The sequence below is a fragment of the Setaria viridis genome, chromosome 4, assembly GCF_005286985.2.
Source record: "Setaria viridis chromosome 4, Setaria_viridis_v4.0, whole genome shotgun sequence".
NCBI lineage: Eukaryota > Viridiplantae > Streptophyta > Magnoliopsida > Poales > Poaceae > Setaria > Setaria viridis.
In genome coordinates, this window is record NC_048266.2 from 551,609 (window position 1) to 573,031 (window position 21,423).

Below are 21,423 nucleotides of genomic sequence, written 5' to 3' on the forward strand. Positions count from 1 at the left end.
TTTCATCAGTAGCACCTTTGCCTTTTGTTTTCGGGTAAAGGGTAATTGCGCATATCCTGTCACATCTCTCTTTTATCACAAGCACTACCAAGTAAAAGACCTATAAATAGTCCATTACATGAGCATAGTTATGGCAATTCAGGTGAAGGGGCCAAAAGGATTAGCATATCTGAAGCAGCAATGTGGGGGATGGCGCGCATCGATGAGTGGAAACCGGTGATCGCAATGCTAGTCTTTGACCTCATCTCTGCTGTCACAACAGCCTTGATCAAGAAGGCGCTGCAGGAGGGTCTCGACCGTCTAGTACTCATCACGCTTCGTCAACTGGTGGCCACAGTCTTCCTTGCTCCGATCGCCTATTTCAAAGAACGGTACAGAGATGTGACTTTTCAGCGAATGATCAAAGTTCAGGACTTGGGCTGTAAAATACTGTGATGCTACTGCTGAATTTCCCCCTCTTTTCAGGAGCACAAGGCCTAAGCTCACACTGGAGATACTTGTGTACCTCTTCTTCAGTGCAGCGTTTGGGTACACTCACAGACCAATTGCTCATACTAGTTGACAACTTGGCTAATCTTTTCTTATGTGTGGAGTGTTTCTGCTTAATTTGATTCATTTATTTTCGTATGTTCTGTCCAGCGCCGCTCTCTCTCAATACACCTTCTTCTACGGGCTGCAGTACACGACCGCAACATTCGCCATAACTTTCACCAACATGGCTCCTGTGCTCACTTTCCTCATTGCAGTCTTGCTAAGGTGCTCCAGTATCCAAACCTTGTCATTTCCTGCACTTGGTCTTCTTGTGTTGTCTGAAACTACTGCTCCTTCATTCAGGGTGGAGTCACTGAACATAAGGAACAAGGCAGGAGCTGCAAAGATAATTGGAACGCTAATGTCCTTTGCCGGTGTCATGCTCCTTACCCTCTACAAGGGTGTGGCCTTGACACACCAAGTTGAGCCTTCAGAGAGCCCAGATCACCATGCAGGCAAGAAGAGCTGGACCCTGGGCACGTTAGCATTACTGGCCAACTGCCTGTGCTTCTCCTTCTGGCTTCTACTTCAGTCCAAGCTCACCAAGAAGTATCCGGCACTGTACTCCAGCACCGCTTACATGTTCCTGATCAGCTCCCTTCAAGGCGGGAGCCTGACGGCGGCGATCCAAAGGCGAGCTTCGGTGTGGATTCTGACAAGGCCAATGGAGATCGTTACAGTCTTATATACAGTAAGATTGCCCTACATACTTCTCTTGTCACATTCTATTGGTATCTTTACACTGCTTCTGTTCCTGTTGATAAAAGGCCCTTTGATAGGCATGACAATAACAGTACTTAGAAAAATTTAAAGTAGCTTTTTCAGATAAGGACGCTGCCCTGAGGTCGTTCTAAAAGTTAAACAATGTAATCAAGCCATCATTTTGGCCTAAAACAGGAAGAATCATGAAGCCAATCCTAAAAGACCTGTAGCTTTGACCCACGAAAAGTTACTAGAAAACTCAGCACAATTCCTGGAAAGGCAAAAGTACGGATACAAATGTTTTCTTAGAGAAGCATTACCCACCCACGAATTCCAGTTCATATATTTATTCGATCACAACTAGAATTAAAAAAGGGGTAATATTCCTTTTTTCCCTTATTGAATCAAGCATTCAAACATATTATTCTCTTATATTTCAGGGAATTATGGGGTCTGGAGTGGGCTACGTAGTGATGACATGGTGCGTCGAGAAGAGAGGGCCGGTGTTCACTTCATCCTTCATTCCTATCATTCAGATCATGGTTGCCATGATCGACTTCTTCTTTCTCCATGAGAATCTCTATCTTGGAAGGTAAGCTTCGGCAGCATACTCATCAGTTCAACAAGTTGTTGGCTATCAAAGTTGTCTCCGTACCACTAAACAATAAGATACCTGCACATCTAAATCACGTTGAAGTGATGGCAGCTGAGTTTTTGGAATTGCAATGGATGGACCAAATTGCATCACTTTTGTGTTTTGTTGTTATCCGTGCAGTGTGCTGGGATCCATACTCATGATTCTGGGCCTCTATATTCTGCTGTGGGGAAAGAAGAGGGATGCCTCGGAAGCATCATCATCTGCCAAGGAAGCGGAGGAGGACAAGGAGAAGCAAGTCCAATCATGATGAGGACGAACCACAAAATATATTCTTTCTAAAACAAACCATGAGGACCAAAATACACAATTCTTGGATTGTGATACACGACATATGGAATTTCCCGCTTGCTCTCCTACTCCTAGATGCAAATACTAAGGGGGATGGTATATAATAATTCTGCTAGTATTTGTTTTTCTTTGTGGGCAAATTAGTACTTGTGCTGTTTCCTCTAAGAAAATAACATAGTACTTGTGTTTCCCTCCATTAAAAAAATAGTACTTGTCTTTTAGCATGTTCTTTAAAACGTGATATTGGACTCTAATAATCTAGTTTTCAAAGTGTGGCTCACCATGGAAACCTATCAATCTCACATTCCCCAAGACTTGGCCTTAGGATTTTACAGAAGAGAGGCATATGTTCGACATGTCAAAATGCCTTTTTCTCTCACATTGAACATGAAATTGGAAAAGAAGAAGAAATTGTTGAAAGTAGAAAGAGAGACTGAAAGAATGAATCTGAGGATTCTCTTCGTTGATTGAATGAATGGTCTGGTTACATATTTATACAAGGGGAAAGGAAATGCCCAAAGGGCATCATGTGCCTTGGGGGTTGGCCCCTTCATGAAAGGTCCGCACCTTTTCATGATAGGTCCGTCTTGTACAATTATCTCTAATACTAATTGATCACTAATTAAGTTATTTCACAACACAAATGTTCTTCACATGATGGTTGTACCCCCATGCTCCTGTGAGGGTGGGGAATCGATGCTTTGGATTTGATTTGGACTTAAAGCAATCTGTGCTAATGAAAGAAGAGACAGTGGGCATTGGATTTTGGTGCTTTCTCATGGAAAGATGTTTTCCTACATGTTCTTAAATAAGCCCTAAATAGAGGTCATGCCAATATTTAGTGCGGAAACAGCATCCAATGCCCTACAGTTGAAGCGATTGGTGCATCAGGATCACAAGTCACAACCTGCTTGCCAAAACTGATAAAAAGATGGAGGAGCTTTAAAATGTTCCACTGCATGATCTAAAGAGCTATTCTGTTCAATTGGTTGCGCAAGTTGCTCAAACATCCAAATCTTCCAGATTGCAAATATTCTGAAGTCAGCAAACAAGCACCGGCCAATGGTAGCAGCTAGCTTGTCCTCTCCCCAAGACCCTAGTCACAACACAACTCTCGATCACGTGTTGCGAAAACGAAACGAAGTCGGGAACATGCTTGGAGATGCCATCAGCACCTCAGTACCCCTATAAAACCATGACATAACCAGAACAAACTGCTCAGACAAAGCCATCAGATCGCAGTTAGCTCAGGAACAGCGCTCTGCTGGTGATCTGGTTGCCTGAGATGTGGAGTGCGGGATGCATGGAGCAGTGGATGCCGACGGCGGCAATGGTGGCCACCAACGTTGTGATCGCCATCATGACCGCGCTGATCAAGCAGGCACTCAACCAGGGCATGAACAGGCTGGTCCTCATCACTTTCCGGCAAATGGTGGCTACGGTGTTCCTTGGCCCCATTGCCTACTTCAAGGAAAGGTAGTAGTGAAAGCAAAGGGAAAAATGAACAGTAATAAAGCAACTGCTGGTCGTTTCGTTGGTGTTTTTTTCACTGTTGTTCTGACCATGCTTTTTCTATACAATAATCACTGACTTTTTCAGGAAGATGAGGCCAAAGTTCACAACTGAAATCTTTATGTACATGTTCCTAAGTGGTATTCTTGGGTAAACATTCTACTCACACCCTTTTATTCAGCTTGATTTCATACGTCAGCAGTACTAGTCATCCTAGGTTAAATTGTTTGTTTTTGACTTGCATTTTGCAGTCCTGTGCTGCTTCAGTACACATTGTTCGTCGGATTGGATTACACAACAGCAACATTTGCTGCAACTTTCTCCAATATGCTTCCAGTGGTTACTTTCCTGATATCACTCGCTTTCAGGTAAACCAACTTGTTCTTCAGCAGCCTGAAAACGCTTTGCTCTTTTGCAAAATTTCTCTATTGTAACTTTGTAGTATCTATTTGTATCATAAATACCGCATGACTGCAATTACCTATCAAGTAGTAGAGAGCTACCATAAAAAAAAAAGGTAGTAGAGAGCTATGTAAGTTACCATGGAAAATATTTATACATGTTTGAATTGGTTCTGTGAAATTAAATAATTCTTGTAGTAACAAATTAACCAGCAGTTCATCTAAACAGTTATAGGAGTATTAGAACGCGCATGACACAAGGCACTCACACGATCACACCGCAAGAAAAAAAGGGAAATTGATATAGTGCTATCGCTGCTATGGCATATTGGCATCTTAAAAGAAATCAACTAAATGTGTAGCAAATCCTAAAGCGCCTAAAGAAGCCCAACTTTTTCCCCTAGAGAAAGTTATTAGTTGAATTTTAAAATGGGTCCCAAATAAAATTAAAGCACATGCTGCAATTAACAGTCTCCAGCACATTCGCTCATCAAATCATCACTCGCTTTAGGATCTTGTGTTTTTTCCCTCCGCATACCACTTGAGCCCTTTGGTAAAAATAGTTGAAAACAACAATGCAATTGTTCAGGTTTGAAGCCCTAGAGGTGAGGAGCATGTCAGGGAGTGCCAAGATCTCAGGGACACTCATCTCCCTGGGTGGCGCAATGATGCTCACTTTCTACAAGGGTTCGGCACTGACCCACACCTCACCATCCATCATCATTCCGGCGGCCTCCGGCAGTGACCATGGGCAAGCCGGAGGAGCGCACGGCGGCACCGTCCGGTGGGTGCTGGGCTCCGTCTCCATGCTCGCCAACGTCGTCGGCTTCGCGCTGTGGCTGCTCCTGCAGAGGAAGTTCACCAGCAAGTACCCGGCCGTGTACTCGGCGACGGCGTTCATGTCGCTCTTCAGCTTCGTCCAGGCAGGGGCGCTGACCCTGTCGATAGAGAGGAGCAGTATTGCAGTGTGGGCTCTCAAGGGGACTATAGAGATCGTCACGGTCGTCTACTGTGTAAGATTGATTTCTTGCAGACACCACCTATACTCAGGCCTCCTCCTATCCAATGGTTACTTTTTAGCTGGCTCATAAAATATTTTCTCATATTTTAATATGAGAGAAATAAGAGCTATCTCATGATCAAGAGATAGTCTCGTACACGACACTTCAAGATTACGTGGGGATGATGTGGGGATTGTGTGTGGAGGTCATTCATACTATGAGCTATGTGCTAAAAGTTAGATTATTGGAAGGGTTGTCTCTTAGAGTGCTTAGAGCTAGGTACCATTGGAGGCCTTACGCTGCTGCTGTTTTTTATTAAAATTAAATCTTTAGGCACTGATGCAGAGTGTTGTGACATTTCAGGGTGTAGTGGCGTCTGGCATGGGGTACCTGCTGCTCACGTATTGTGTGGAGAAGAGAGGCCCTGTGTTCACGGCTGCCTTCAGCCCTCTGTCCCAGATCTTCGTCGCCGGTATCGATCTCTTCATCCTGCACGAGCCGCTCTACCTCGGAAGGTCACAATGCTTCTCATCTCCTCCCTGCTGACTGCAGCCACATTATGGGTTTTTACATGGCAGTTCATGCATGCACAGTACTGCTTACCTGCAACTGCCATGCTAAATCTCACTGTCTGCTCGGTGTCGATCTTGCAGCGTGCTAGGGTCAGTGCTGGTGATTCTTGGACTCTACATGGTTCTCTGGGGAAAGAAAGAGGAAGCTGCCAAGGCTGCCGCTTCGGCGAAGCCGGTTCAGGCAGAGGTAGAACAGCAAGAGAAAGTGTGATTTTTTTTTTTTGGTGGTGGGGGGGGGGGGGGGGGGGGGGGGGGGGGGGGGGGGAGGGGGCTGCATCTGAAGATGTACTGCAAGTCATAGTATGCCTGAGAGTAGTAACTTGAAGCTTGTGATAGCTAGTGCATATGATCTCCAGGCTCTCGCTGCTGTATATCAATCTATACATGTATTGACCATTGGAAGAAATGATATGATGAACTGCTGTCTTCAAGTGATTAAAATGAGGTCGTTGGTCCACAACAATGTTGTTGTTCAATTCGTTGCCAAAGTTGAGATTTCAGAGCAGCACTGTCCACTAGTGACCACGTGTGGCTGGCAAGTGGGGCCAAAAATGCTCATGTTCAAGAATAGCAACGGGTCACTATTCACTAGCTCTTTCTTGGAAGAATGGTTCAACCAATGCGAGCTCTCTGCCATCGAACACTTGTACCGCAGCATCCTCCGTGAACAACTCCTCGCCTCTAAAACTTGCCACCATCTGACTCCCGGGCTGGGCCATAAAGTAAAGAGGATCACTTGCAAGCAAGCGGGATCAAATCAACCCAAGGAGAAGCAAAAAGAAGCCATAATGCAACAAGAACGCCGGAGCACCGCCGCCGCCATGCTGGCCGCCGCCGCGGTGGTCCTCCTGCTTGCCACCGCCGCTGCGCCGTGCAGCGCGCAGCAGGCGGTGATGAGCATCGAGGAGGCGTGCCGGAAGGCGGCGAGCGCGCAGGCGGGCGTGAGCTACGAGCACTGCGTGTCGTCGCTGGCGTCGGGCGGGCGGAGCCGCGACGCGGCGGACCTGCACAAGCTGGCGGTGGCGGCGGCGCGGATGGCCGCGGACCACGCGGCGACGACGGAGGCGAGGATGGAGGACCTGAGCGAGGTGGAGGAGTCGCCGCACGCGCGGGCGCGGCTGCACCACTGCCTGGAGCTCTACGGCGCCGCCGCCGACGTGCTCCGCGACGCGCTCGACAACCTCCGCGCGCGCGTCTACGGCAGGGCCTCGCAGCAGCTGGAGGCGGCGCTGGGCGCCTCCGAGAGCTGCGAGGACGTCTGGAAGGGCGAGGAACGGGTACCCGTCGCCGCCCACGACAGGGAGTACGGACGCATGGCCGTCGTCGCGCTCGGCCTCACCACCGGCATCGCCGCCTGATCTCTCATCTCATGTCACTTATTAGAGCATTCCATCTTGTTGGCGTACGTGCAAACCAGGACCATGACCATGACCATGATGTGGTTTTGCAATGCATGAGTGGGTGATGCTATATCTTAGTAGTATTTGTCTAGCCACTACTATGACTTAACCTTCTTCCTTCAGGTTTTGATGCCTTGTTGCTGGAGGTGTTAGACTGTTAGGAAGAGAGAGTTAGCAGAGGTCGTCATGCATGACACTGCTGTCATTTGTCAAAGTGTTTGTAGGGTAGGGCTCATACGTGTTCAACCTATATGGTGGTCTTGCGTGCATAAATAAACTCTAGTATTATTTCCCGTGTATGCTCTGTCTTGTAATTCATAAATTTGATGAAAGGTTTCCTGAGGTGCGTGGCTCATCTTTCAGTTTGGTCTTTGGTGCATAGTTAACTGGTTATTAATATCGCACCCGCAATTCAACCGATATATAAAAAAAACTCGATCACGGGGAGGAGACGAACCCGAGTCGGAATGGAAGTTTCAACGACTTCCGGAGTTCAACACCCTAACCGATCCACCGCGAGAAGATCGGACAATCCAACCGACATGGTACTGAAACGCAGTTGAACCGCATATATTCAATAAAAACGTACTGTCATCCTTATTTTCTGGCCTAACACTAATTAAGGACAAGTTGGTGCATAAACATAACCTCATCAAAGAATTTAAAAAAAAGGCTGGGCACATCCTGATTTAACTACTTCTTGTTCATTGATTTGGGCATACATCATGGTCTGATCCATTAATAAGCTACCAGCGGGTGAATCCATCAATCTTTGGGAGCCTGATTCTTTACAATTTGAGAATTTTACATCCTAGCCCAGTTTCCTTTTTTTTCAAGGTAATCCTACCTTGTTTCTTTGTTTTTTTTTGAGGGGGACCTTGTTTCTTTGTTGGAAGAGGAGTGGGGAAAAATAAACAAAACATAAAATGAATGGCCCAGCAGCAGCCCACCGAGCGAATGCTGGTATATGGGCCGCGCCAAAAAAAGCCCACGACAGACGCCACCAAAAAAAGCCGAACCGACCCGCTCCTCTTCTTCCTCCCTTCAGGCGAGCCAATTGGGATTCCACTCCACGAAAAAAACCCTAGCCGCCGATGCGGAAGCGCCCGCGTCACGGCGGAGCTGGCAACTTCGAGAAGAGGATCCGCCGCCGCATATTGAATGGCGGCCTCGCCGGCGCCGGCGCCTCGGCCGAGGACGTCGCCAGCACGCTCCGCGTCCACTACCCCGAGCTACGCCGCCAGAAGCCGGACCCCTTCACTGCCTTAGTCCGCCGCGTCCTCTCCTCGATACCCTCCCCCTCCTCCCCCTCAGGTTCCGACGGCGGCGACTACGACGACGCAGAAGACTCCTCCGCCTCCCGCCACCGCCACCGCCACCGCCACCGCCACGACGCCCACGCCAGCACCTCCTCCTCCACATCCGTCTCCGACGAGGTCGCCCACCCGCCGCCAGCCCCTGCCTACGACGTCACCAAGTCCGAGATCCGCTCCAACTACGCCGCGCAGACGGCCAAACGGAACCCCGCCTCTAACCAGCAGCTGGAGATTGAGGAGACCGCTGAGAAGGCGCGCCGCCTCATCACGTCCGATGGTGGCGCCGGTGGAGATGCTAAGCCGGAGGCCATGGCCTCTGAAGGAATCGTCCGAGGGGACAAGGGGCCGAGGTTCGCCGATCTCGGCGGGATGGAGGCGGTGATAGAGGAGCTGATGATGGAAGTTGTTGTGCCCCTGTGCCATCCGGAGCTGCCGCAGCGCCTTGGGGTTAGGCCTGTGGCTGGGCTGCTGCTGCACGGACCGCCTGGTTGTGGGAAGACCACCCTTGCACATGCCATTGCCAATGAGACTGGTGTACCATTCTACAAGATATCGGCCCCGGAGGTCGTATCTGGGGTATCTGGTATGTTCTCTGATTCCTTGCATCGAAATTAAATTGGATAAGGTCTGATGCATCTCGTGTATATTTGGACAAATAGTTTAGCAGCTGATCATGTTTGATGCCATAGAAGGAATTAAAATGTAGAAAAATGACTGTTAATCCTTGCTTGGCCAATATTGTAGCTGCTATTAGTGTTCTATAGGTGCAAATGGTCAAGTTTCTGCTATTTCTTCATCTTGTTGCTTCAATATAAGCTTTAAACTGTATTTCACTTGCAACGCAAAATTGCTGTGGCATCATCCTTTGTTTGATTAGACATCACCAGCGAGACTATAAAATTAATACTAGTTTCAGCCTTGATGTGTATTTGACATAATAAATCTAGTTGTGCTAATTGCTAAGATTGGTATTGCTAATAGTTTGCACAAGGGATGAACTCTATTTATGTATTATCAATATTTGGTGCTCAATAAGCCAATAATATGTTGTTAGTAAGAAGGCACTATCACTTGCTAAACCTGGTTAGCAGTCATGAAATCAGAACCATACTAAATAGGTGCTTAAAGATTGAAATGCAGCTTAGCCAACAAAAAAGAGGATATGATTTCTTTGTGTGGTTTCACATTCATTCCTGCACAGATAAATTCTCTGTCAGGACTCAGGAGTCATGCAGAAGCTCACCTCACAATGCGTTCTTGCAGGAGCTTCTGAGGAAAATATCAGGGGATTGTTTCAGAAGGCCTACAGGACTGCTCCCTCGATTGTATTCATTGATGAGATAGATGCAATTGCATCCAAGAGGGAGAATCTGCAACGAGAGATGGAGCGGCGGATAGTTACTCAATTGATGACATGCATGGATCAATTCCACCAGAATATTGGACCTGGTGGTGGTGATTTGGATGCAGAATCATCTGAAAAGAAACCTGGTTATGTAATTGTCATTGGAGCCACAAATAGGCCTGATGCTGTGGACCAAGCTCTGCGACGGCCAGGAAGGTTTGATCGAGAGATATCCCTTGGTGTTCCAGATGAGAATGCACGAAAACAGATACTGAAGATGCTTATTCAGAATCTTCGACTTGAAGGCAATTTTGACTTGTTTAAAATAGCTAGGGCCACACCAGGTTTTGTTGGTGCTGACTTGAAGGCACTAGTGGATAAAGCAGGGAATCTAGCAATGAAGAGAATAATTGATAAAAGAAGAGCTCAGTATTATCATGAACACAATGGAAATAGCAAGCATGACTGGTGGAGACAACCTTGGGATGCTGGTGAGGTGGAGGGCCTACATATTACAATGTACGACTTTGAGGTAAGGTTCGCACCTTTTTCATGTACAGCACATGTCCAAGAATTCTGCGTTAGTTTCATCCAGCGTAAGCTGTATTTGGATTACCCCCAAAAACCTTGGCATTTTGATACATAGGCATATTTCCCACACCCAGTTTTCTTCTGTTATTAGATTTTACCAGATCCCCATGGATTACCATTTTTAATATATGTCTTCATTTCACTTGCTGAAGGAAGCAACAAAAATGGTTCAACCATCCTTGAGAAGAGAAGGATTTTCATCTGTCCCTGATGTCACATGGGATGATGTTGGAGGTCTTAATTCATTAAGGAAAGAGTTTGACCGCTGCATTATCCGATGTATCAAGCACCCTGAAGATTACGAGGTGAATACTGAATTGTAGTTAGTGTCTGTCTTTTATCTAGTGTTCTATTGACCATTGTGATTGACACCTTACAGTTTTTTCTTATGAGGGCATTGGCACCTTAAAGTTAAGAACACTTTGTTAATATACATAAGTTCATAGAAAGCAATGGTGTTTACTTTTTTTATACATGTTAATGTCTATAAGCCCTCCTTTCATGTACCTTTATACATTGAGTATTGTTTACACTTGGTTTTCATGCCTTTTTTTTTCCTTGTCTTTCAAGGTATTTGGAGTGAATATGCAAGCTGGCTTCCTGCTGTTTGGACCTCCAGGTTGCGGGAAAACACTAATAGCAAAAGCAGTGGCACATGAGGCAGGGGCTAATTTTATTCATATCAAGGTACGATGACATTTGAATTTCCATATTTTCACTTCAATTGTTTGAAATCATACAAACTAGCACTAACATATTTCTTTTTATGGTTCTTTAGGGGCCTGAGCTACTGAACAAGTATGTTGGGGAGAGTGAATCAGAAGTGAGGAAAATATTCACTCGTGCACGCACAAATTCCCCATGCATCCTATTTTTTGATGAGGTAAGAGAGCATGTCTAGCCTGCCATACAATGCATTATTTTGATGGGAGCCTGGATTAATCGTTTGAAATAAGTTTTGGATGTTTGCTGCATGTAAACTAAGCAGTCAAGCAACTTTATTGTGTCATTTGGGGTCTCTTGGTATATGGCGTTTAAGTTTTAATTCAATATGATGTGGCAGGTAGATGCTTTGACAACAAAGAGAGGGAAAGAGGGAGGATGGGTTGTTGAGCGTCTCCTAAATCAGGTTTGAATATTCACAGTTTGTACATCTTCCTGTTCAGAAAACAACATTATCTAACGCGTTCTTTCCTTTATGTTGCTTTTCTATTCCGTTTAATTCTGATTCTTCTGTTTGCAGTTACTTATTGAACTTGATGGTGCCGATCAACGCCAAGGTGTCTATGTGATAGGAGCTACAAACAGGTAACTGTCAGTAGGTGACAAGCCTACTTTTTTCTTATTTATCGCAGAATGGATCGTTGATATCCGCTTACCTTTTCTTTTGCAGAATTGATGTGATAGATGATGCTGTTCTGCGGCCTGGTAGATTTGGGAAAAAACATTATGTACCTTTACCTGGTGCGGACGAGAGAGTCTCGATATTAAAAGCGCATGCTCGAAGCAAGCCCATCTCATCTGATGTCGATTTGGAAGCACTAGCACGCCGTGAGGAGTGCAACAACCTCACTGGTGCCGACCTTGCATCACTGGTAACTTCTGTGATATTTTCTTGAACCTTTTTTAATTTGTCGAAAATGAGCACCAGTGCTTCAGTTTGCACAATGTAGAATTATTTTTTCTTAATCTAGTATGAGCTTTTGCTTTACTTATTCTGGGATGTGTGTAGCTGATGAATTCAATTTGACTTATGTCGAACTATTATTAGCAGTGCTCTTATGCTGATGTGAAGTTGGCGATTCCAGAATACGTGAAAACATGGTTCTAATGTGCTTCTTTTATCAGGTCAATGAAGCAGCGATGGCAGCATTGGAAGAGAGACTGGACTTTGTTGAGCACGGGACATCATCCATGAGTTCCTCTTGTTTGATTGAGCTCTCACACTTTGAACGTGCTCTATCAAAGGTTAAGCCATCAGTATCTGAACAGGTATTGGCCAATGCTGATTCCGCTGGAGAATGTTGTCCTGATGTCAATGCTAAACTTTCTGCTCACTGTTGTGCGCCACCTTCACTTATTTCACCCCTTTGATATTTTTCTTCTTGATTGCAGCTAATTAAATATTACGAGGCATTGTCAAAAAGATACTCATCAAACTGATGGATCGCCATGTCTGTCTTGGTGTGTGTATGAGAACCTTGTGAAAAATGTATGCATGTACCATGCTTTCCGTGGTTCTTTGGCCGTGTCACTATACACGAAGATGGCTGCAGGCCTCTTGCACCGCCACAAGCATACCCATTTCTGAAGTTGTTAACTTAGAGAACGAGAGAGCTAGGTCTTGCGAGATCCCTCGCAATCAAATTTGGTCTTGCTTATTTGTACCGGCAATTTTGGTCTTGCTTTAAGATACATCATCACACATGAATGATGGGGCAGCTACAGTTGTGCGTGAAGTGAAATGAAATATGGCAAGTAAAAATGTTTCAGTGTGTTGCACAGCTATTGCTATGTATATTATGCTCCATTGGCCTCTGCAGCTTGAGGTTTGGTGGTGTCCAGTTTGTCCAATTCGGACCAGAGCTTTGGATCTGTGTAGTCCCTGATGACTAGGCTCGCGCCGACGGCGGTGAGCTTGCCCTCCCGGCTCTCGTCGGCGATGGCGATCACCGGCATCCCGGCCGCAACGCCGGCCTGCACCCCGACGGTGGAGTCCTCGAAGACGATGGTGTGGTCCGGCGAGGCGCCGAGCAGGTGGAGCGCCCTGAGGTAGGGGTCCGGGGAGGGCTTGGAGCGCCCGCAGTCCTCGGCGGAGACGATGAGCTTGAAGAAGTCTGAGAGGCCGAGGATGGAGATCATGAGCTCGGCGTTGGCCCTGGGCGCGTTGGTCACCGCCGCGCGCTTGAGCCTGCGCTCGTCGGCCCAGTGGCAGAGCGCGGTGAGGCCGGCGATCTCCTTGAGCCCCTCGCGGGCGTACCTGGCGAAGAGCTCCTCCTTCTCGGCGAAGAAGGCGTCGAGCCTGGCCTGGTCCCAGTCCGGGAAGAGGAAGCGGCCGATCTGCTCGTTGCTCCGGCCGGCCATGTGCTTCATGCCGAACTCCGGCGTGATGGGGACGCCGTTGTTGTAACCGACCTTGAGGAGCATCTCGGAGGTGGCCCGGTGGTGGAAGGGGTCGGAGATGCCCATCGTCCCGTCGATGTCGAACAGGACGGCTTCCAGAGGAGCCACCCTGCCGATTGCACTGCAAGCCATACAGATAACAGCATATGTAACCTGGAATGTTGGTTGCAGAGAGAAAAGGAGAGGACGAAGTATTTTTCAACTGAATTTGGAGAAAGTTTACTGAATCGTGCATCGGGATTACCTTTCCATGGCTTCCTCTGAAGAAATTGGTGAGCTTGAGTTTCTCAATCTTGATCACTGATGATGCTGCCTGGAGATTTTATTATATATAAGAAGCTATGAGGAAGAGGGTTGGTTGGTGAGGATTCGTTGGCGCGGTTGGTGGCAGCCCTCATCTCATGTTACACACCTCCCATACTCCCATATGCCATTCCACCATTTTTTCTTCTTTTTGACCTGCCTGCTTTTTGAAAAGACATTCATATTATTGTTATATTTTTTTTGACTCTTTGACTTCAGTTTATGTTGCATAGCCCCAGAAACCAACTTTCAACACGGTTTCCACAGCCACAGCTAGAATTAAAAGTGAGACAAAACAATTATTAATTTGACAAACGAGCGGAGTTCAAAAATCACTTCGGCACATTTTCCAGGAGTAAAGAAATTGCCATCTTTCTTTCAGATCAGCAAGTCAAGAGGACTGAAGTAGCAATTAAGAGATGCTACGCAACAAGGTTCAACAGATTTGTCATTTCCACGGAGTGACTCACAGCCTCCCATCCATCAAACAATCATAACCACCGAAGGCGAGATTTCTGAGTTCTTATTTGGTCTGAATTCTCATTAAGAACAAAAAATAATACCAAACTAGAAGCTCAAAAATATACCCAGTTGAGCCATTTGCCGTTCCTCTCGGCTGCATCATGTAAATTTAATTTGCTAATAAATCTAGACAATTGTTCATCGTCATCCCATCTCATGCGCCAGCCTTCTTTAGCTTCGCTTCCTCTCTGTCAATCTCTTCAAGTGCAGCCCAGAGCTTGGGGTCCTCATAGTCCTTGATCAGCAAGCTGGCTCCTGCTTCCAGAAGGGATTTCTCAGGGTTCCTCGTCGCCACGGCGACAACAGGCATTCCTGCTGCAACACCAGCACGGATGCCAGAAGGAGAATCCTGCAACAAAAATATCTTATTAGTGACTACGATGATTCCAATCAGATCACAAGAGCTCCATCAGATTCAAAGCACCAGCGTTTGATTTACCTCAAAGATGAAGGTGTGTTCAGCAGACACCTGAAGCTCCTTGATGGCCTTCAGGTATGGGTATGGGGCAGGCTTTGGTTGCTCGCATTCATCTCCAACAATAATGGCCTGGAAGAAGTCTGAGAGGCCAAGAAGGGAGATCATGAGCTCTGCGTTAATCCTAGGGGCGTTGGTTACCGCCGCACGTTTGTAGCCATGATCTTTGACCCATTGGACCACTTTCCCAAGGCCTTTCACAGGTTCCAAGCGCTCTTTTGCCAAACTGAAGCAAAGGAACAACTAGAAATATTCAGTGGCCCATCAAGCAGTAGTAACTCAGTACCAGTTGTCCAATGTAAGGATGCAAGGGACACAACGAGTGAAAAAAAAAGGAAAAATAAGTCATCACAAAATCCCCCACAGCCTAGTATAGTACCCAGTGCTGCTGCAAACTGTGAATTCGTCTAGGAATTATCTGAAAACTAGGGGCAGGAGCACAGTACTGTACCTTCTGTATTTAGCTTCCTTGTCCTCTAGGAATTTGAGGCCCTTCTCAAGGTCCCAGTCTGGGAACAGATTCTGGGCAGCCTCAACATCACTCCTTCCAGCAATATTTTTTATGAAGAACTCGTCATCTATCGGCACACCGTTGTTGTACCCAATCTGCGTATGCATAAAGCCATCTGGTCGATGAGAGCGTGCCGCTTAGAGTAAAAGGGAGCGAACGAATGTACTGCAGTTTGATTGAGAAATCCGTACCTCAAGAAGCAGCTCCTGGAAAGCCACATGATGGAGAGGGTCAGAGTCGCAGAGGGTTCCATCAATGTCGAACAGAACGGCCTGAACTGGAACAGTAGTTGCAAGAGAGCTGCGAAGGATCGACAGCACCGATCAGTCGCCAGCCACAAACAGGGGACAACAAATAACTCCCCTATTATTACAAATAGGATTGTATTCGAGCAACTTGACGGTTTCATGTGCCGATTGGCCACCTAAAATTACAATGTGCAGCTGTAACTAGACGGCCTAATAATTTTCTAACCGATGAACGAACAAAAGCGGCGTCACCTCCAATTGCCCAGCAGGGTAATTCCCTGGGCTACGGTTCTAGCATATGAACACAAGATGGGCCTCCAGATCGGGAAACGGGACGAAGCAGATCACGATCACGGGATGCTTGATTTCCGGAAGAAAAAAGAAAGAAAGAAAAGAAAGGAAGGAAGCGATACCCGAGAGTGGGATTGCCGTCGGCCATGAGCAGAGCAGAGCAGAGGACGCGATGGATGGATCCGAAGGGAGCGGCCGGCGGGGGTGTGGTCGATGGAGGAGGATGGCCGATGGGTATCGCGAGCGAATCTGCCGCGTGACTCTGACTGGGAATCGCTTTATGGCAGCAGCAAGGGGGAATTTGTGGCCCGGCCGCTTCGCCCTTTTGCTTTCGCGGTTGGGCTTGGGCCTTAGGCCTTGGGCCTTGGGCCCCGTCTCTCGTCTGTTCCGATGGGTGATGCGGTGGGACCCATGGGCATTTTTTGCACTTTCCATATCCCAATTGCTGTAATTTTCTACATCAGATTCCACTCGCACCAAAAAAAAAAAGCACTAGTAGCATGCCATGCCCGCTTATGCAATCTTCTTTTGCCAGCTAAAGCTCGGTCACCTTGACTGACTCCACTAACACTAACACCACACATATTCAGATCATGAAAGAGGGTTTTTTGCTGCAAAGTATTGGCCCTGGCACAATAATCCTGGCAATCCTAATGTAAGGATCACCTGAAAAAATTCAAATTGAGCATCAGCTGACAATTTCGTGGTAACAGATAATTAATAAACTTCTTTTACTGCAAATTAAAGAGAGAGATGTCACTGAGATGGACGAACGCCCCCGGGCGTCGAGGACCTAGTGACCAGTGATATCACTGAGTCTTTGAGTTAATGGAATGCATATTCCGGTTCAAAAAAAACAGAGAGAATGTTGTAAGCTAGCTTCATGATTAGTGATCGTTTCAACATACTGATATGATTGATCTAGTCTTTATTTTCCACCATCGAAATACACAAAAGATCGACGCTTGCATGAGATCGACACTAGCTGATCGATGATGCAACTATATATTTCCTCCTCCATGATCAGCTGGCTGCTGTACAGGAGCATAAAGGAAAAGGTGCAAGATCATATCTATCACCCAGCTAGCTTCCTTAGTTGCTGGCGCTGCTTACTGGGCGGCCAGCCGCCTCCTTTGCTGCAGCCGCCTTTCGGAGGGACCGGAAGCCGACGAGGTCCTGCGTCGCGAAGAAGACGATGCCCACAGTGAAGAGGTCCAACGACCCCGTGTCGGCGACGAGCATGAGGGAGAAGAGCCTGGCGCACAAGCAGTGGTCGGCGGCAGCGAGCACGACGTAGGCGAGGGCCAGGCGGCCACGGCCACGGCCACGGCGGCCGAGACCGGCATCAGAGGAGGCAGCAAGACTGCCATCAACACCATGCGCATCTTGTGATCCACGCGAGCAAGCAAGGACTGGCGGTGCTGGTAGTCAATTTTCTTCTTCTTGGTCATCATCGTTGGCAGAGCACCACCGGAAACTGGGTGTTTGTCGAGTGCTAAAATATTTGCCGAGTTTATTCTATCGGGATACTCGGCAAATAAAGGCATATTTGTCGAGTGTTAGGGCTGGGATACTCGGCAAACAAGGTCAGTTTGCCAAGTGCACAGCAAACATCATGACCGTCTCCACACCGTCACGTTGCTTTTTTTTGCCGAGCATCGGGTTTCGTACTCGGCAACCCTAAACCCTAACCTGATAAAAAAACACTCGACCAAAAAACTTTTGCTGGCACTGTAGACATCGTGTGCTGTTTGCCAATTATAAGCTAGGATCTTATAATGCATAACTGATGATGACGATATCATGCATAATCACATGCATGCTGATGATCAACGGAAAAAAATTCAGTGCGTCCTCCCCGCACGCGGATCCCGTGGGCACCAGCCTCCTACTGATGACGCGTGTCCAGTAGGATGTCCGCTCGGCTCCGTTCCCAGCGCGTGGCTCGCACGTCTTCGGCTCGCAGCGGACGAGTCCACGACGACTTAGCGCTGGGCTCGCAAGTTGGTTTCAGTTTTGCACCGCCCGGCTCATCACCACGTAGTCAGCGCCGTAATCATAGGATAGCTTCGTGAGTTGGTTCCATCCACAGAGAAAGATCGTAGAAACAGGTCACGCCGCCGCCGCCGCCGCCGACGATACACGTACTGCGGCCGGCTGTGCGAGTTGCCGCCGGTTGCCTGATGTCTTGTAGCCATGCAAGCCAAAGGGACTCCACCTTCGGAGATCATTCAGATGGTGAGGAGAATTTTTCCCCATCAAATCCTCTCGTAGACACCATGGAAACGACGAACTCTGCCCTAATCAATGGTGCTGTTGATGCAAGACAGGTATGTGCGGAAGCCATGTACCCTTATAACATTGTAGATCTATTTGTGCTAGCTAAATTTGTGGGCGGGAACATCTCAAACAACTGTTTTTACATACGTAGGGGAACATCACTGCTGTCATCGAGTCCGCGTCTACATCAGTTTCTGAGTTACCAGAATCTATGGCACAACAATCAGATACGGTATGAGATGTCAGTTTGACTACTATAAGCATTAAAAAATCATACTATCTATTCCTAGTTATTAAACAGCTTTAAATTTTCTCTCATCGTACAACAGGTATTAGATAAAAATGGACAGCCTTTGATTGCTCCTGAAGTTGGAATGGCTTTCGATTCAGAGGATAAAGCTTACGAGATGTATAATAACTATGCTGGTAAGGTCGGATTCAGTATTAGAAAGAGCCATACGAAGCGCCGAGTTGATAAAACTATATGCCAGAAGTATATAGTTTGCAGTAACGAAGGACACTGTGCTAATGCGTCGTCACAGAAGGATGTTACAAGGACGGGTTGTGATGCCCGTGTTCAGTTTAGTGTCAGCAGAGAGGGGATTTGGAAAGTGCAAAAGGTTGTACTTGATCACAATCATTATCTTGCTAGTCCTAATAAAAAGCACAAGCTGAAGTCCCAGCGTCATGTTACAGATGCAGACAGGCAGCTGATTGGTCAGATAAGAGAAGCCGGGATGAAGCCAGCCCAGGTGTATGAGTTCATGAAAGAATTTTATGGAGGATCTGACAAAGTTCCATTTGCAAAGATGGATAGCAACAATGAGATCGGTCGCGAGCGGAAGAAGTACTTAGAGTGCAATGATGCGCAGTCATTGTTGGATTACTTGAAGAATAAGCAGAGAGATGATCCTGGATTTTTTTATGCTGCTCAAATAGACGAGGAAGATGGTCGGATAGCTAATTTCTTCTGGGCAGATGGTCAGTCTATTATGGACTATGCATGCTTTGGTGACGCCGTATCATTTGACACCACCTTTCAGATTAATAAGTTTGAAATGCCTTTTGCTCCACTCCTGGGAACGAACCATCACAAGCAAACAATAATTTTTGGGGCAGCATTGATATTTAATGAGAGTATTGAATCATTTGTTTGGCTCTTTGAGACCTTCCTAACAGCTATGTCTGGCAAACATCCCAAAACAATTTTCACTGATCAAGACGCAGCCATGGCAGGAGCAATTGCCTATGTATTCAGAAATACAAGTCATCGTCTTTGTTTGTGGCACATATGTCTTAATGCAGCTAAACATCTAGGACCCTTAATTAAAAAATTTTTTGAGACATTTTTACCTGAATTTAAGAGATGCGTGTATGAAGAGAGATCAGAGCCGCTGTTCATTCAAATGTGGTAGAAATTGTTGAGTAAGTATAAACTAGAGAACAACCAATGGATGGCAAACCTATATGCTTTGAGGAAAAAGTGGGCTACTATATACCGTGACTCTTTTACAGCTGATATGAATTCAACTCAAAGAAGTGAAGGTATGAATAACGTGTTCAAGAAAAGATTTCGTAGAAAACTTGGACTTACTGAACTTCTTGTAGAATGCGAGAAGGTTTCAGCTAGCCTTCGTGAAAATGAGTTAGAAGCAGATTTTAACTCACGCCGAAAGAACCCAGTTACTTACAGTCCAGATTTACCTCTATTGAAATCTGCGGCTGAATCATATACAAAGAGGATGTATTTGGAGTTTGAGGAAGAATTTAAAGAACATTTTTCATTCTCTTGTAAATTGTTGCAAGCTGATGAGTCAATCCTCACATATATGGTTACACATATGCATGCTAATCATGGAGCAACGACTGTTTTCAACAGTGCGAATATGTCCGTTACATGTTCTTGCAGAAAGTATGAATCCATAGGTATGTGCACACATTTTGAATTATAATATAGTTTCTAATTTGAACCAATGGAAACTTATGTTTTTATTATGTAGGTATACTGTGCAAGCATGCCTTCAAAGTTTTCAGTGTGAATGATGTTTTTAAATTGCCGCCGCAATATATAATGGGAAGATGGACCAAATATGCAAAAAGAGGATTTTATATCGAGAAACCAGAAACCGAGGAAGAAAGTTTGAAAGCACGTGCTGCACGTATGTCACGAAAGGCTACATCCATTACATTGAAATGTTCAGTGTCAAAAGAACTTCTTGAGAATTTGGAGAAAGGCCTAGATAAGTTGGACTTAGAAGCAGATATTGCTATGAGCAAGTTGCAAGAAAAATTCGATGACGTTGTTGTAGTTTCTACTGAATGCGCTACAGACACATTAAAAGGTACAATATCATTTAGAGTTCCACATGTCATAAAGGGCCCAAAGAATAAGCGACTCCAAAGTGCAGTTGAAAAGAATACAACAAAGAAGAAAAAGAAAAGTACTAAGAAGAAAGGTATTCACCCTACCTTGCTGATTTTGTTCCCAGGAAAGGTCCAACTTGTATATTAATTATTTTTGTTCACAGGAGATGGTCCAATTAATGCCGCAGAGAATACATATGAAACTGTTGATCCAAACCAATTGATCGTAAATGACTTAGACTCATTATTCTAGTTTTATATTTTTTTACTAACAACAAATTGTAACAAACAATTTGTTATACATGACACAGGACCTTCATGGTGGCGGTAGCATTGGCGGTTATACTAGTACAATGCAATTTGCAAATGATTCAGCCATGGCTGCACCACTCATCCATGGAGGAGATACTAATGCTACAGTGCCAAACTTCACAGACTGTGTGTATGGGCAATCTTCTACCATGTCTGCTCCTTTCATGCAAGGCGGATATACAGACCTTTTACATGGTGTTCATCAAGATGCCGCAATGTCCTTATCCGCTAGGAAGTTAAATTTTGATGAGAAGATGTAACTGTGTTGATAGACAACACGCCACTTTGCAGTATTTATTTGTTTCAAGTATGACACATTTGAGATGGATTTTGCTAGTTACATATGATATTTCCTATTTCAGCTGGTTATCAATTTGAAATTAATACATATCCTATTCACTACAGTCATAGAAACATTCACAAAATACTGTGATCATTTTCGGCAAAAATAACCTCGTATATACAAGTTTAAGAAAGGCCAAAATGTCATATGTACCTCCAAAAGGTTTGGCACCATCTGAAAAAATCATGGAGAATAATCCTGATCCTGAAGACTTGGTCGGAGAAGCAACACGTGAAAGCCAGGAGCAGAATATTTTATTTATTGTATTACGAGCCGGGCAGTGGAAAACTGAAACCAACTTGCCAGCCGAGCGCTACGTCGTCGTGGACTCGTC

General features: G+C 45.9%; 6 protein-coding genes and 1 pseudogene across 6 annotated transcripts; 5 read left to right on the forward strand and 2 right to left on the reverse strand.

Moving 5' to 3' along the window:
- The first annotated feature begins 122 nt into the window (after positions 1–122).
- On the forward strand, positions 123–2,403 carry LOC117854199 (WAT1-related protein At3g30340). The gene is made up of 6 exons (XM_034736504.2): positions 123–371; positions 466–528; positions 640–756; positions 835–1,222; positions 1,674–1,825; positions 2,009–2,403. The coding sequence occupies exons 1-6, from the start codon at positions 181–183 to the stop codon at positions 2,136–2,138; spliced, it is 1,041 nt and encodes a 346-aa protein (XP_034592395.1). The 5' UTR covers positions 123–180; the 3' UTR covers positions 2,139–2,403.
- Positions 2,404–2,614: 211 nt separating this feature from the next.
- Positions 2,615–5,890, forward strand: LOC117854198 (WAT1-related protein At3g30340). Its single transcript, XM_034736503.2, has 6 exons — positions 2,615–3,655; positions 3,779–3,841; positions 3,943–4,059; positions 4,682–5,105; positions 5,457–5,608; positions 5,747–5,890. The coding sequence occupies exons 1-6, from the start codon at positions 3,465–3,467 to the stop codon at positions 5,874–5,876; spliced, it is 1,077 nt and encodes a 358-aa protein (XP_034592394.1). The 5' UTR covers positions 2,615–3,464; the 3' UTR covers positions 5,877–5,890.
- Positions 5,891–5,937: 47 nt separating this feature from the next.
- LOC117854200 (uncharacterized) lies at positions 5,938–7,972 on the forward strand. The gene has a single exon (XM_034736505.2). It carries the CDS (start codon positions 5,968–5,970, stop codon positions 7,021–7,023), a length of 1,056 nt encoding a protein of 351 aa, XP_034592396.1. The 5' UTR covers positions 5,938–5,967; the 3' UTR covers positions 7,024–7,972.
- Positions 7,973–8,105: 133 nt separating this feature from the next.
- On the forward strand, positions 8,106–12,825 carry LOC117852187 (cell division control protein 48 homolog C). The gene is made up of 10 exons (XM_034734174.2): positions 8,106–8,964; positions 9,645–10,258; positions 10,470–10,622; positions 10,888–11,004; positions 11,096–11,200; positions 11,381–11,446; positions 11,561–11,625; positions 11,711–11,912; positions 12,166–12,309; positions 12,433–12,825. Exons 1-10 carry the CDS (start codon positions 8,160–8,162, stop codon positions 12,478–12,480), a joined length of 2,319 nt encoding a protein of 772 aa, XP_034590065.1. The 5' UTR covers positions 8,106–8,159; the 3' UTR covers positions 12,481–12,825.
- LOC117852189 (haloacid dehalogenase-like hydrolase domain-containing protein Sgpp) lies at positions 12,656–13,894 on the reverse strand. Its single transcript, XM_034734176.2, has 2 exons — positions 13,685–13,894; positions 12,656–13,561 (listed from the first exon to the last, which is right to left on the reverse strand). Exons 1-2 carry the CDS (start codon positions 13,690–13,692, stop codon positions 12,838–12,840), a joined length of 732 nt encoding a protein of 243 aa, XP_034590067.1. The 5' UTR covers positions 13,693–13,894; the 3' UTR covers positions 12,656–12,837.
- Positions 13,895–14,163: 269 nt separating this feature from the next.
- On the reverse strand, positions 14,164–16,073 carry LOC117852188 (haloacid dehalogenase-like hydrolase domain-containing protein Sgpp). Its single transcript, XM_034734175.2, has 5 exons — positions 15,913–16,073; positions 15,443–15,551; positions 15,192–15,346; positions 14,705–14,966; positions 14,164–14,614 (listed from the first exon to the last, which is right to left on the reverse strand). The coding sequence occupies exons 1-5, from the start codon at positions 15,936–15,938 to the stop codon at positions 14,420–14,422; spliced, it is 747 nt and encodes a 248-aa protein (XP_034590066.1). The 5' UTR covers positions 15,939–16,073; the 3' UTR covers positions 14,164–14,419.
- Positions 16,074–18,069: 1,996 nt separating this feature from the next.
- Positions 18,070–20,718, forward strand: LOC117852408 (protein FAR1-RELATED SEQUENCE 5-like; annotated as a pseudogene).
- The last annotated feature ends 705 nt before the right edge of the window (positions 20,719–21,423 follow it).